Source organism: Anabrus simplex, chromosome 7 (genome assembly GCF_040414725.1).
Source record: "Anabrus simplex isolate iqAnaSimp1 chromosome 7, ASM4041472v1, whole genome shotgun sequence".
Classification (NCBI taxonomy): Eukaryota; Metazoa; Arthropoda; class Insecta; order Orthoptera; family Tettigoniidae; genus Anabrus; species Anabrus simplex.
In genome coordinates this window covers 121,478,576-121,495,320 of record NC_090271.1, presented here as the reverse complement: position 1 = coordinate 121,495,320, position 16,745 = coordinate 121,478,576, and the positions used below count along the sequence as shown (strand labels likewise).

General features: G+C 36.4%; 1 protein-coding gene across 2 annotated transcripts in view; it reads left to right on the top strand.

Annotated features, from left to right (window-relative positions):
- The window catches only part of Sap130 (Sin3A-associated protein 130), a 284,469-nt gene that overhangs the window by 64,244 nt on the left and 203,480 nt on the right, over positions 1 to 16,745 (top strand). For both annotated transcript variants that reach the window (XM_067151303.2, XM_067151302.2), the window contains exon 4: positions 16,102 to 16,248. In XM_067151303.2, coding sequence (XP_067007404.2) covers positions 16,102 to 16,248 — 147 coding nt within the window. The remainder of the gene's footprint in view (positions 1 to 16,101; positions 16,249 to 16,745) is intronic.

Here is a 16,745-nt window from a genome sequence, read left to right as displayed (position 1 = left end):
GGCCATAAACGGACTTTACTACAAACTGCTCTTAAGGCACACTTATAAATAAACAGGGGTAACTTGTACCCACTCTACTGGGTTACTTTAAATGGCCCTAAATGCAAAAGGAATGGAGGCGTGAGTTAACTCTCCTAAATACACATTTTAAAACCTAAGAGGCACTAGGCCGATTACACAGGGGCCAATCCCAATCTATGGAGGTATCTAGTATACATAAATAAACACATTAAGAAGGAAGAGAAAAATGTTTACGAGAACATAGTCACCTCAAATTCAAAAATGAAGGGGAGCTCGAGAGGGTAAAGCACTCTCTATCCCCGATTTACAGTTGAAGACATTTGTAGTTTTTACATAGACTGAAAAGGGATTTACATTTTAAAGAGATGGGTTACATATTAAAGGTTTCGAACCTTCCCCGCGAGTTAAACTGCTGAGCTAGCAAGAAAAGATGTTAAATGGCCATTACCTTGTTGAAGATCTGTTGCCCGAAGAAAGAGGCGCTTCCCGCCCCCTGCTACATATCCACACGCTAAGTTAGATGTTATTGAAGTGACCCGGAGACAAGAAAATCAGCAGTTTTATACCCTCGCGGAAAATTCGAGACCTTTCGTGAATGATTAAGACCCGCCCACAAACGTTTATTGGCTAACAGCAAAAAGTTATACACGAAGCGATGAAGAAACACCTTATTGGTGGGAAATTAATTACAGAAATTTAGGATTGGTTAAATTCAAAACAGGCGGAAAGGAAGCTTAATATTGCCAACCCACAAATGAAAGAACAAAATTTAGTAAAGACAAAACGTATGAATACAAAATTTCTCCAAGAAAGTTCATTCCTTCACACCAGAGTGCATTATCATAGTTTTTTAGTAGAGACATCTGTTAGAGAATGTCCACACTTCTTGATCAACAAAAGCAAATCAAAAACACCCAGTGACATCTTCTGATAAACAGTGGAGTTGATTCAGTTGTTACAGTTCAGGGTTTCTCCTGTAGAGAGGTACTTTAAGGCGGAAAATTCAAATTTGCAGCGTAGAGGTGTACCAACTGGTACAATTATTATTATTATTATTATTATTATTATTATTATTATTATTATTATTATTCATTTATTTTACATTTTAATGGCCTTCATTGGACCACTCTAGTCAGTTACACAAAGGATTTCTTGCTTTCCTATCAGCCCAAATATTTTTTCATTCTGAGAGATGCTGCCTTCCATTGTTCTATTGAAAATACCCTCCCATTAGACCTTTTATTGGTCTGTAGCCTTGTGTGTGCGTCTTGGAAGTATCTTAATTTTTTCTGTTTTGTTTTTGAGATTGTCTATTATTGTCCATTGTTATTTGTAGTTCTTTAATATCCTCCTTCATTTCCATGATCCATTTAATCTTGGTCTTGCTACTCCATAAATTTTCAATTATTCTTCTGCTAATTCTGGTATCGTCGTCATAAGACCTATCTGTGTCGGCGCGACGTAAAGCCCTTAGCAGAGAGAAGAAAGAGCTAATTCTGGTGTCAGGTGTTCTGATAAGATGTCCAAAGAATGATATAAATACGTTTTCTCCTAATTGCGCTCAATCCTGGTTCAGTTTCCTTGTAAACTGTTTTATTTGATGCTATTCTCCATTGTCCATTAACTTGATACTGTTTATTTATGCATGTTTTAATTATTCTTTTTTCTGTCTTAAGTATTTTGTCTATTTCAGCTGTATTAGTGTTTTTTTTTTAATGGTTTCACTAGCATAAATTATTTCTGGCTGTGTGACTATTTTATAATGTCTTAATTTTGCTACTATCAATAAGCTTTTTTAATTGTATGTAGTCTTGGTAATATAATTTGCTTCATTTTTTTATAATTATTTTACATCCACATTTGAGCACTTTAATCAATCCATACACATTTAAGTCTTAACAGTATTAGCTACAAATTTAGCTTATATTTCTTCTTCTGCTCCCAGAACTTCTTCATTCTTTCCAACCTGGCTGCCCTTTCTTTATCAGTTATGGTGTATTGTTTGTGTGTAAAAGTTGTTAGTTTAAGTCTCAAGTCTGTTTCTCAGGATCATCTTCTCTTCTCAGTCTTCCGTTTGCTGCATTGTCGAGCCTAACTCATCTAATCATCTTGGACTTCCTTGAACCAATTATTCTTGGTTTTACTTTTCCATAAGTAGTTGAAAAGATGTTTCAGTACCCTGGTTTCTGGTAGTCTTGATATGTGGCAGAAAAATGCAACCCTCCTTTTCTGCATTGTCTATTACTGACTCAGTTTCCTGGTATACAACTTCATTAGGTAATAATCACCATTGTCCATCTACTTGGTGTTTATTTTTATGATTGTTCTTAGGGTTCTTCTTTCTGTCTTCTGTAATTTATCTGTTGTTGATTTGGTGTTCAAATTGAATAGGTTGCTTCAGGTTTAATAATGGAGTTGCAGTGTTTGAATTTTGCATTTATCAAGAGAAATTTCTTCTTGTAGGTTGGCCAAGTGATACGTTATGCTTGCTTCCATTTAGTTGTTCTATTTTCTACTGATACTTTCTCGTTTTAAGTTTGAAGTAATAATCTCCCCAAGATACTTGAATTTATTTACGATCTTAATTTGTTTATTAATATTCAGTGTGATAGTTAGTGTTTCAACCTTGAAGGATGGCATAATTTCCGTCTTTTCAAATGAGATTTGTAGTCCGAATTTTGCTGCTATTTTTTCAAGTTCTTCAATTTGGCGTTTAGCCTCTTCCACATTATTTGTGAGCAGAGCAAGGTCATCTGCAAATGCCAGGCAATTGAGTTGGATATTTTTGCCCATCCTGATGTTTGGTTGGCATTTCTTAGTCCACTCTCGCATTATTTTTTCCAATGTGCAGTTAAATAGTAATGGTGACCGTCACCCTGTCGAAGTCCAGTCCGGATGTCAAATTATTCAGACAACTCCCCTCTGAATATAACTTTTGATTTAGTGTTCTTAACAGTAATTCCAATAAGGTTGTTGCGAACGACAAAACAACATATCGGCCGCACATAACAAAGTTCAGTTCCATAGGCGCACAAATACAATTTTGAAACAAATCAGATAGAGGACCAGACTGCCCCAAACGAGCAGACACAAACACATCACACTCAGAAGGTGATTCAAATATTTATTATACAATAATAAACACTGCATATTAACACATTATGTACACCAAGATTAAGAGGCACACCAAAATCTGTGTACTGCTGCCGGTCGCCATGTTCAATGTGTGTGTATAAAACAAAAGCTGCAGCAAAGGTTGATAAGTTTCTGGTGTAATCCAAATTCCTTGAGGATTTTAAGTAATGACTCACGATGGATACTGTTATACGCTTTCTTGAAGTCAGCAAAAGTGATGACTTACTTTTTGTTTTTCATTTTTTGATGTTTCATGATCCACTTAAGACTGATGATTTGATCTGGACAACTTCTTCCAGGTCGAAATCTTCCCTGTAATTCTCCAAGTTCTTGGTCGACTTGTTCCTGAATTCTTGTTAGGATAATTCTAGACAGGATCTTATATGTGAAATCAAGTAAAGAAATCCCCCGGTAATTATTTTGATCCAATCTATCACCCTTTTTGTATATTGGATGAGTTATAGCTGTGTTCCATTCTTCAGGTAGTTCTTCAGAAGTCCTGATGTCTATGAAGTGTTTGTGGAGGTTTTGAAGTGTTTGTTTATTTGCATTGTTCCACAGCTCTGCAACCACTTGATTCTCTCCTGCTGCCTTGTAGTTCTTGAGCCAACCGATCGCTTTGATTACTTCATTGAAATTTGGTGGTATAACCTTTTCTAGACATATTTTATTTTCTGGATAAGGTTCAAATTCTAAGTATTCTTTTGGTTCCTCAACACTTAGTAATTCTTTGAAGTGATTGGCTAGAATTTTGGCATTCTCCTGATTATTGTGTGTTAGTTTCCTTTGTTTATTTTTCATCATGAGTGTGGGTGGAATATACTTTGATTGATATTGTCTAAATGTCCTGTAATAGTCCCTTGTCTTATGTTGTTTGAATGACTCATCTATGATGTTCAGTTTTTCTTTTTGATGGTCTCTTTTGATTCTTCTCATTTCTTTCACCGCTTGTCTTCTAGCAATGGTTAGTTCTTCTTGAGATTTTTTGGTTTTCTTTTGTGGGTCATTTAGCCATGCTTTGTGCCTTCTGTATTGCCATATCATATTTCTCATTCCACCAGGCGTGTTTCTTTCTCCTTCTGATAGGAGCAATTTCTTCTGCAATGTTTTTCAGTTTATCAATAATCATGTCCAGTTTGTCTCTTAGATTTGTTATACTGGGCGAGTTGGCTGTGCAGTTAGGGGCGCGCACCTGTGAGCTCGCATCCGGGAGCTACTGTTGACACCCCTCAAAATGGTTTTCCGTGGTTCCGAATTTTCACACCAGGCAAATGTACCTTAATTAAGGCCATGGCCGCTTTCTTCCCATTCCTAGACTTTTCCTGTTCCATTATCGCCATAAGACCTATCTGTGTCAGTGTGACGTAAAGCAAATAGCAAAAAAATTATATAGATATATATATTTTTATCTTTGAAATATAGTGGTCTGAATCGATGTCCACCCCATGAAGAACTTTGACATTATAGATTTCTTTGTGGTACTTTTTATCCATTGCTACAGGGTCTATCTGAAACTCACCCATTTTAACATTAAGGTATTTCCAGGTTATTTACTTGTGCAATTTTCTCTCAAATCTTCTGGTTTCAAGAATAAGCCCAAGGAGACTGTTTATCACCATTACTATTTAATTCTGCATTAGAATTTATAATAAGGGAATAGTACAAGGTCAACCCACGTGTGTGCAGTTTGTCTGTTGGGCTTCCAGGCGCTCTGACTCGCCATGATCTTCTAAGTGACACCCCACCATATCCGAGTGGTGTCTGTTCTTGGGCCTATGATGTTGTATGTCCAAGCCAGTGGATTCTTTCATTAGGAGACTCTCCATATTTGGTTGATTGATCATTGATCAATGCTCTGACCGTGGTCAGGATTTGTGATCTGAAAGGGTGATTAATGAAATATGGTATGATGAATGAAATTGTGGATTGTGTTTGGTCCGCGAGAGCTATTTATTTCGCTCAAGTCCGCCGGTAATCTGGTGTGGACCCCCCTATCCGCCACCTGGGACGCGCCATGTTGGAATATCACCCCTCCGCTTGCTATGACAGCATAGTAGGTTCGTGGATTTGCTTTGTTTTATTTATTTACTCTGTTATGCCAAGCTGGTTTCTCATTAAGATTATAAGTTAGTATTTCTCTTAAATACTTAAATTTATCAACAGTTTTGATTTCTTGACCATCAATTGTTATTTTATTTACAAGGTGTATGTAAACATGATCTCACTTTTCTCAAAGGACTTTGTAAGACCTATTTTTTGTGCTATTTCCTGTAGAGATTTAAATTGGTGTCGAGTTTCCTGAATATTGTTGAACAATAGAGCAAGGTCATCAGCAAATCCTAAACAGTTTAAACTTAAATTTTGTTTGGAGCTTTCAACTTTTATGTTCTGTGGGTTGACCTTCCCTTATTATAAATTCTAATGCACAATTAAATAGTAATGGTGATAGTCTCCTTGTCTTAAACCTGGTTTTTTTTTAAATGGTTCAGAAACCTCTCCTCTAAACTTTACTTTTAATATCGACCGTATTTTGCCACAGGGGCGAATAGACCAATCTTTGCAATTTTCACTTCATGCAATGTCTAATATCGATCTGTTGAAATGCACCTACTGACACAAGGGCGAACGTCTAGTATTGGAAATAACGGCGGGAAAAGAACGTTTTTAGGAGTTATAAGGGCGAATATGATAAAATGTTTGTCACCAAAAAGGCTAATCTCACATCTAGATAGGCGAATGTGAGAAGTGCTTGCCACCAGAAGGGCGAATGTCCACGGAATTCTATAGAAATAAGAGTTTAAAGTTATTGTTTTCGTTCTTACCGCGTCCATTTTCTTGTACACAGACACGTTGTCTGCATTGTTGATGAACGGGAAACTGGAATGGATGGACTGTTGAAAATTCAAAAGATTTATTTGTTGCTAAGCCAGAATGCTTGGTTGCCATGAGCGACATAACAAAAGCAAGAATAGCAGTGTAAAAGAAGTAAAGGAATTCATTATGCAGTTGCCAGCGGTACCTTTAAATTATTGCAGGAAGAGTGCAGTATGAAAGTCCCTCCAGCTGAAATGATAAATATTTCAAACATGTACAGACAGCTTGTGAAAGTTTAGATTTTATAATTCCACCTTTACAATACTGAGTATTGTAAAGGTGGAAAATCTAAACTTTCACAAGTTGATACTTTGACAATACGGGCTCTAATATGAAATTTATAACGTGCAATGTACAGACAGTTCAAGCAACAGGCAACTGATCCCATGAGTATCAAAGTGTTTAAGAAGGTATTAAATACTTCCTTTAATATCGGCTATCACAGTCGAAAGAAGGACAAATGTGCCAGGAAAAACGTAACCACGGAACAAAGATCAGAGTTGAATATCCACCTTAAAGAAAAGCAACATGTAGAAGAAATATTCCTAAAGGATCAGAAGATACATATGGAAGACTCCAGTATCCTCACGACTTCATTTGACGTACACAAGGTACTCAGTACACCGATGGGAGACAGCATGTTGTTTTACAGTAGGAGGTACGCTGTATACAATCTATATTTTTTTGAAAGTTCAACTAGAAGCGGCTTTTTATATGTCTGGGGTGAATGCTATGGAAAACGAGGCGCCAACGAATTTTGCACCATTCTCAAGAAATACATTCATGATGTTGATGAGAGAAATGAAGTAACTACCTTAAATTTATATTGTGATTCTTGTCGGGGACAGAATAAGAATAAGCAGGTGCTATACGACATGCACGACATTACATGTGATCAAACTGACATATCTTGTTTTAGGCCACATGTACATGCCAGTGGATTCAATGAATGCCTCTATTGAATAGAAGGAAGGATCCACCTTTCAATACTCCGATGTTAAGTTGAACCAAATAGAAGTTACAACCTGTTCATTTGGGACCGATTTCAACACATCTGAAGTGTCATCATCAGCCAGTTAGCAAAGCAGTGCAAAAATTAAGTCATAAAGATCTAAAAGCATCTAACACAATGATCACAGACAAAAAATTAACACTATTTCATGCCAAAGCAATTCCAATTGATGTTCATAACACAATGATCACAGTCAAAAGAAACACCACTATTTTGTGCCGAAACAAATCCAGTTGAAGTTCATAAACAGATCTAGTACAATCCTGTTATGCCACATTCACATGTCTTCATATGAGTTTGAAGACTGGAAGATCAAATCTGCTGATATGAATTGATGGTTAATAAGGAGCGAATTTCCTTCAAAGACATCCATTCGGTCAAGTTTTTGAAGGGAGAAAAGTGGGCTTATATCACCCATACACTTTCTGAGAACAGTAAGACAATTGCAGAAATGCTGCCAGTGAGAAGGAAAAGATATAAGAAAAAGCAGCAGATGCTCCAACAGGCCTACGAGACACGACTTCCTCTGCCTATGAAGAAATTCAAGGACCTAGAGAAGATATAATCAGTGAACATTATCCCACCAATTTACCATCAGGAACACCTACAGGTGCCAAATTCTGGAAATGTTCAAGACAAGTTGGAGAAAACTGATGAAGAAGATGAATACCCAAAGGAACTTTACTGTAAATCAATTTTGATGTTTTCCTTCCCATTATCACGCAGCCATTAGAGCAACTGTACACATTTAAGTAATGCAAGAAATTAAATTTGATTATTGATTTTGGATTCAATAAATTATACCCGTATATCATTCCTTTGTTATTTGATATACTTGTATCCTTGAAACAGGTACAAATGTATCAAAATAAACACAGAGCTAGTTTAAGCAGTACAAATGGAAAGTTGAATATAACTTTCAGATGCTGCCAAAAAAGGCGAATGTAGGGGCAAATAGGATAAGCGTGGAAACTCTACTTCACCAAAAGGGCAAATACGCCAATAGTTCACTTTTTTTACCTTTGGGTGACAAATGAAAGGGTTCAGTGATAAATAATCTTTATTAGAAGATGAAAAATAAATAAGGCTTCATAAATTTGTATAGAACATTAATACTACTTTACTGACGTAAGTACAAATCAGTTTTTTGTTGATACTGAAAAATTTTGTTCATGGCGCATTCACCCTTCTGGTGAAATACGGTCTATATGATATTAGTTAAAGTAAGTTCTGTCAGTTTAATTAATTTAGGAAAGAGTCAAAAATTCCATAACATTTTTAACATTGAAGGTCTATGTATACAATCATATGGCTTCTAAAAGTCAACAAGTGGTGGTGGTGGTGGTGGTGGTGGTGGTGGTGGTGATTATTGTTTTAAGAGGAAGTACAACTAGGCAACCATCCTCTATATAACACTAATCAGAGAGAAAAAATGGAAGGGGTCCGACACTTCGAAAAATGAAAATATCGGCCAAAGGGAGACAAGGGCCACGAAGGGCGTGAAAATGAAAGACTCCCTAGCCCTCGCAAACCTAATAGCGACGGGGTCGGAAAAGAACAAGAGTTGACCAAGGGAGGTCGGATAGGATAGATAAAAGTGAGGAGCCTGGCACAAGTAAGCGGAAGCAATGCCAGGACTCAGCTAAGGGCCCCGTGGTCGCCAGCCCACGCTCGAAAGTTCAGAGCCCCTGAGGCCCCTTTTAGTCGCCTCTTACGACAGGCAGGGGATACCGTGGGTGTTATTCTACCGCCCCCACCCACAGGGGGTAAAAGTCAACAAATGATATTACAGTAGGGTTGTTTTGTTTTCTGTAGTATGCCATTATTAATTTTAGAGTGCTGGTCTGTTCATCCCAACTTCTCTAGGGTCTAAAGCCTCCTTGGTATTCTCCTAATTCTTTTTCTAGTTGATCTTTAATCCTTCCATATAAGATCTTGGAAAAAATCTTGTATGTGCAGTCCACGATAGACAATCCTCTATAATTATCTGGATTTCTCTTATCTCCTTTTTTATGAAGAGGGTGTATTAAGGCTGTTGTCCACTGTTCTGGAAACTGTACAGTGATCCAAATTTTTGTTAAAAACATCTGTTAGGATATCCAAACTGTATTACTTGAATATTTCCACATCTGTACAAAAACCTGGTCTTCTCAGCATGCCTTATAATTTTAAAGTTCTTTATTAGTTTTGGTATTCTTCTTCTTTGGTGGTGTGAATTTAAGTTTAATTTTGGCAAGTAGTGATCAGAATCAGTATCTGTCCTCCTAATACACATTATAAATTTCCTTATGGAAAAATTTATCCATACAAACATGGTCTAGCTGCCATTCCCCTTTCCTCTTATCAGGATTCTTCCAAATTTTAAGCTTGTTCAGTTTCCTTTTGAAATGTGTTGATTTATGCTCTCTTCAAAGTTCAGCAAGTCATTGGCTATTCTTGTTGGTAAATTTATGTGGAGCCCATTTTCCAATTATATCTATATTTTATTTTATTTTATTTTATTTTATTTTTCCTTCATAATTGGACATTGAAATCCTCTAATAAAATTTTAACATTACTTTTATTTACTTTGTTTATTATGTGTTCAAGTAGATCCCAAAATTTATCCACTTCCTTCTTTGTTTGTGTTAGAAATTTTTTTATATTAGTAGGGGCTTGGACATTTATTATTGTATAAATTTTGTTCATTGTTTTAAAGGTGAGAGTTGCAATTCTTGAAATAAATATTGATATATATATTATTCTTCTTCCTTCGTTATGCCCATTCATAGAGCGCGTTTGAACTTGATAGTTGGTTTGATGGTTTGTGCCTTCTTATCCTCCCAAAATCTCTTCATGAATGCACTGTGTTGCATCTTGCGTTCTGTCGACCACTTCCTACCAGTTGTCTTTTTTGGTTTCTCCCTAAATTTATGATTAGCTACTTTGGTTCTAAAAGCTCGACGGCGGAAGAGGATATTTCCCAACGGCTGAGAGAGCGGAAGAACTGGCTCTTCGGCTTACAACCGAAGTTCTAACCACGGACTCCTAAGTAATCATAAATGATAATTTAGCCAGAAGACACCAAGAGGCACCTCTCGATCTTAACCATCGAGTTGTAACCTTGTGATCATACCAGTATGATCACCCCCTGCATGTATCTTCAACTTGCAACATTGGCATGATGGATATATATATTATAGAATCTATTATTTTTAAATTCACTATAAATCTTGTTCCAAATTAGAGACATTGATTCTTAACTCCTTGGTCAGGTATCCCATTATAAATTATATAATCTTGTGATTCAAAAGGTTCTTCCATCATGTTTCTCATTTCTTGAAGGCCCACTATTAAAATTTTTTATTTATCTAGTTCCTCTGTAAAAGTCTTAAGTATTGTGTGTTGCAATGTAGTTAATTTGTTGATGTTTAATCCTCTTATAGTTTAGTTAGTTGCAAATGCTCCGACTTATTGCTGTCTCTCAGTTGGCTACCCACCAAATCCGAAGTAGCCTTCTCCTGAAGCCTGATTGGACAGGACGATGGAATTATTTTCCTAAAAGACTATCGAAGGTAATGAACCTTAAGTGGAGCAAGCTCCGATTTACAACTATTAGCCGGACCTTCCTTACATTGGGTAGATGGCTAATTTTGAACATATCTTGATAATTCATTTCTATACCTAGATCTTGCAAACAAGTTAGACGTTCTTGCTCCAAGTTCCTAGTTGCATTAGTGTAGCCATTATTTGCATGCATTAATTTTTTTTAGAGATGTTAATATGCTGCAGTTTGGCTTCCCAAGTAGTGCGAAACAAACAAATGCCTTTATATTTCCTTTCGGTGTATACCATGTGAGGAGAACAGGTTCAATCTGGCTGAAGTCTAATTGGAATAAGAGCTGTTATTTGTGACAGGATAGAGCCCATCTTTGGATATGACCGTGTGTGAGGATGTGTAGTTGTCTGTAGTTGTTTTTGGTATTTATATTTTTCATGTTTATCCCTTAATATACCTCCCTCTATACTCACACTTGACCCGTGTGAATTTTCGAATTATCCAATCCTCCTTTCAATCTTCAGAAGTTTATTCTTCTTTCAGCTTCAATTAGGCTAGTAAATTCAGTGAATTGTTTTGATAAAGAATAAATAATTTACTGTTGAAATTCCAGTAGCCTATATACTGTATGTACTGTATATTTAAATATTTGTAAAATTTCACAAAATACAATTATTTGTATAAAATAAGTACTCTGTATAACATTTCATATCAAGGAATAAATGGAGAGCAACAACATGTATTTTAATATTCCTTCTTCATAGTTTGCTTACTTGAACATGTACCAAGTTTCTGATTCCCAGGTTTTCATTGTTTAGTAGGAAAATGAAACATCTTAATTTTACTTTGTTCTTTTTCCAGGTTGAACCATGTTCATTGTTTTAGTTGTTCTTTTCTTCCAGGTTGAACCATGTTGTGTACATTCTGTACATTTAGCTGATGTTTCAAATACATTGCAGTGTTCTGTGTCAAGGCGACTGAAATACCCCTACTCGATCTAAGGTCATCGGTAATCAGCTGCCTGGGAGACTGATTACTAAAACTCCTTAGTACCTTAATTAAAAGCCAACACAATGTAAAATACAATTTCTGTAGTCGTCAATTTTTCGAACTTCTATTGTGCCGCGAGCAATGTTAAGTGCTCAGGATTCATTAGTTTGTTTTAGTATCTTGTGTTGACATGACTTCTCACTTCTCAGGCCTGCATGCACCAAAATTTGGCATTACAACTGTTTATCGCAGGCTGTTTCTGGCAAACGGTATGTGATACATTCAATATTCAGATATTGCTAGGTAATTCCAAGACCTCGGCTAAATGTCACAATGATAAATTTAACACAAAGTTGCAACCCTTCCCCATAGAGGCAGCGTGCTTTGAGCGCTCGATTATGTGCACTCTCTGCACTTCAGAGCACCATAGCGAGTGAATGCTTCAACTGACTTCAAAGATTCTGGTCTTGTTTTGTTCGTGAATGGAAAGGAAAATGAATGTAAGTCACATTATAGTGAATAAAAGTGCATTTCATGAATTACTGACTGTAACAGCCATAAATATAAAATTGGTTAATGGGTTTTTACTTACATCATTTTATTAGTTTATTGACATGATGGCATTTGCCCACTACATTGTTATTTGTCTCTCTCTGCAGTTATTATGTTAATTTGTAAATAAAATTGTATTGAATTGACCATCTCACATGTCTTTCATGTTATCCAAAGTGAGGCTTGCACTGGGCGATGTTGTCACGAAAACCCTACTTGGCAGTCCCTCATCTGTCCCCACTTGTATCTTTTGTCCTTCTTTTTGAAGTGTTATACCTAGTCTGGCCATACGTAGTTACAAACTACCCATCAATTTCCACCCTTTTTCCTGCTGCATCATCTATGTCATGTAAGCGAATCTCTTCTGTAAACAGTCTGCAATAACTTTGAATGTAAATGTGTTTTATCCAGTGGCATGGAATAGAATTGTGTCGCAAAAATAGTGCTGCGCATGGTAGGAAGACTCCTTCAGATATCTTCAATATCCTTAAAAAGCCTTTCATCAGCTGTATGAGACTCGCCCCCACGTGCCTTGTAGACTAGTATGTGCATGGCACGAAAACCAACACCAAACTGACTGCCCCGGAAAGAGCAGAGGTGTAGCTTATGATGGCGGGGAGTAGGGAAGGAGTGAGTGAGGAGAGGCAGGTAGGTAGGGATGTGTGAATTGGAGGGTTTGATGTTGTACTCCTTTTAAGTTTGTTTCTCATAAATGGGCATGGTTATGCCGAAAAGAGTATTGGGTTTCTCATTAATTTCATTCAAATATTAAAATTAGCGTTGAAAATACTGTTCAAAATGAATGTATCAGTTCTCCAAAATGTTGAGCATGGGACCTTTCTTTTCTGACTTGTTTAAATAGACGTAAAACTATGCTTGGAGTCTGACATGTGTTGTCGTATCGTAGAAAACCGATTATATCTTACGGCATTAACATTTTCCGTGTACCTCATCAAGAAAACTTTGGCCTGTTTGATCTACATATGTGATCTTGCAGTTTCGGCTTTTAGTGTATAGACACCTGATTGAGAAAATTTGTCACTTTGATTAATTGTGCGTGTATTATAAAAAATAGAAAAATTATTATTATTATTATTATTATTATTATTATTATTATTATTATTATTATTATTATTATTGGTAATTTGATATATATTTTTATTATTAAACGCAAAGGAGGAATAGTTTTTTGTCTGTTGATTCTCTAGTTAAGGTGAAAAGCTGGCGTCTTTTAGTTGTATTAACTATTGTGTACGGTAAATTGTGTATTGTATCCATTAGACTTAGCTATTGGTAGTATGATTTTTAATTTGTCTCAAAAGGTTTTTTTTTAGATAAGGGAATGGTAAGAGCTCTACTGGCCATCCTATAGTATGTGGCCTTTTTATGGAATTGAGGATGGAGAGAATCCCTTTGGATAGTAGTAGCCACTTGAGTAGGTTTTCTAAAAAATATGATAGTACAGATGGTTGGGATGTCTAGTGATATTTTTGATTCAGACTCTAGTGTAAAAACGATATGTGGATCTATGGCATTTAAATTGGATAAAGTTGATGTCTCATTAACTAGGTCTTGTTTTAATACGGCCAGCACATCATCCACATAGTGAGCCCAGAAGCAAATATTAAATATGGATTTATTCAAAATGTTTGCATGTTCTATGTTATTGAAATAAATTTCTGTCAATATCCCGAGGCTGCCACCCCCATGACCAAACCGTTCTCTTGATAAATAATATTATTAAACCAGAAATAGTTATTGTTAGGGGCCAGTTTCAGGATAGGCATAAATTCTTGGATTTCTTGTGTGCACAAATTACTGAATTTTCTTGTTATGTACTCTATTACATCTATGATTTTTTTGATGGGAATACTTAGATACATTTTCTTGATATCAAATAAATGGATTGTGTGGTGGGGTTGAACTTCAAATTTTTGAGTTTGTCAACTAATTCAAGTGTTTTTAATGGACTTGTTAGCTAGAAACTGGTAATCTATATATTAAAAGAGTTTACTATAAACAGGTTTGGCAAATCCGTCCGTCTGTTCTACTGGACCGATTTGCTTCATTTCTGTTTTATTCTCTCCGGAATTACCTGGCGGTGAATCATGAAACATTGACAGGTTTCTAAGTTCATCCAACTTTGAGAGTAATCATAAAATAAAAATCATTAAATGATCACTCCAATAATTGCAGGCAAAAGCTTACCCTAACCCGCAATACATTCTGTACCTAGCAGCTTGCTTAAGCAACTAACGCTTTCACTAATATTCTGATATGTGATTTTCATCCTTAGTAATGTCATTGCATGGATTCATGTTTGATTACTCCCTGACAAGCCAGAGAGTATACACTTCCTCTGATCACGGAAGAATACTAGTCCCTGCTAGATACTCTTTGATTCTTAAATCTTTCCCAGTTTCCAAATATATTCAACAGATTGCAGAGGGTTCCTAATAACTTATATGTTGCTAAGAGAAAAAATCTACGTACAAATAGACCATATCATGACATACTCCTTAGATATTATTTGGGAAGACATATCAACGATAAACTAGCTACACTCAGAGTGAAGGCCATGTATCTTAAAGTTCTCTGCTCGGCAAAAAATGCTCCTTAGAGACTAACCTATAAGCTCACAGGACAACTATAGAATAACTGTAATTAAAAATACCATTGCTCTCTACAACACAATACCAAGCTTTATGTCAAGAAATGCAGGATAAAAATCAAATATTTGGATAGACTTTTACCGAACAGACAGTATGATGTCAGAACGGATGAATTCTGACTACGATCTGCGACATACCATAATACTCTTATTAAATATTCATAAAACCATTGAAAGGTGCAGGCAAAACAATATGACTATGACAGCCATATCAAGACGAGTTATCTGACCTACTGTTGATAAACTTAATAATGATAGGTTAATATGGTTGTTTGATCTGTATTGACTTGTCTGAATATATTACAGAACTACATTAAATAGTTTTACTTGAGTCCGCCTTGTCAGCACATTTTATAATGAAAGAAAACATTTTTTTTTTTTTTTAGCATACATGTTTCGGGAAGTCATCCATTCGCTTCATCAGTGATGTTAGTTCTGTAATAGATTATCTGACCTATTTATAACGAATGCTGTAGAGCAGCACGGGTCCTCTAGTTTTTCTTTAAAATCATATGAACTGAGAGACTTTATAGAAAGGGCTCGGTCTGTAATTGATGTAATTAATGATAGGTCTCATGGGGACGTTAGCCTTGTGGATCTTGGGCAGTACCGAAGCACTAAACTAATCAATATGAACCGAGGACTCCTGTCCAAAAACAGTGTCTAGAGAAATGAATGTTTTAAGACAAACAATGTCCAGGGTGCTAAGAAATAAACATAGTCTGAAAGCACTTTAACACAGCACTGAGCACATCCTAACCACACGACACATGCATACACATACGCACACATAGTACACACCTGCTCAGCGTTGTACTTTTATTTCCTGTACTCTAAAATGAGCGCAGTGAAGATTTTCTCAGGAATATCGAGTTTCTCTTGGGTTTCAACCTCACTCCCTGCAGTCCTATAAATGGTTTTCTGTGGTTTCTGATTTTCACATGAGACAAATACCGAGACTGTACCTTAATTAAGGCCATGGCTGCTTCTTTCCCAATTCTTGACTCTTTCCTGTTCTAAGGTTAAACTACTGACATAAATAAAATCTGTGAATGACACATCCTGTAACAAATTATTGACTTGGCAATGGCACTCGTGTACTATTGTCTCCTTCTCTCTCTCACACACACAGATGTGGATGCTCAAAAGTAGCACACAACTGCTCATGGTTTTTCTTTAATTTGCTGTACTCTAAAGTGAGCACAGTAAACGTTTTATCAAGAATCTTACATTTCTCCTGTTACCGTGTCATTCCAGTTCTAATGTTGTTCTGCATTTAAATTATTGTAATATGTTTTTGTTTTTCAGCAACTGTTCCACGTTCTGGATTAGCGGCAGCAACTACAGCAAGCACTATAACTCTAACTCAAGGGAGTACAATGGTCACTACTAGACCAGCACTTGGCGTGCACACCTCGTCTTCTCACATCTCTACCACTTATCATGTGCCTAGAGGTAAGTACTGCATTATAATACTCTACTTCATATGTATGCTGTGGAGTTTGTGAAATGTTGGATGTTTCAACTACTCTTCAGTGGATGTTATCTAGATGAAATGACATGAGCAGGATATGTACCCATACCTTTATGACTGTGAAAAAGCTAGGTGGTGATTCTGCTGTCAGCTTGCTTCTGTGACAGTGTGGTATTACCAAGGCTTGTTCACTATAGAGAAAAGCAAGCTTGTAATTTTATGTGATTTTTAATAACTTGACAGCAATATGGCTCAACATCCAGGTGCCAGATGATTGGGCCAAAGGAGTACTTATTCTAATATTTAAGAAGGGAAGCAGGAGAAAATGTTCAAACTACAGAGGTATCATACTATTACAACATGGCCTGAAGATCACAAAGAGGATCATTCCGGCCAGGCTCAGGGCTGTGTCAGATGAGGAACAAAATGGGTTTCAAGCCAAACAGGATCACAACAGACTTGATCTTTGCAATGAGGA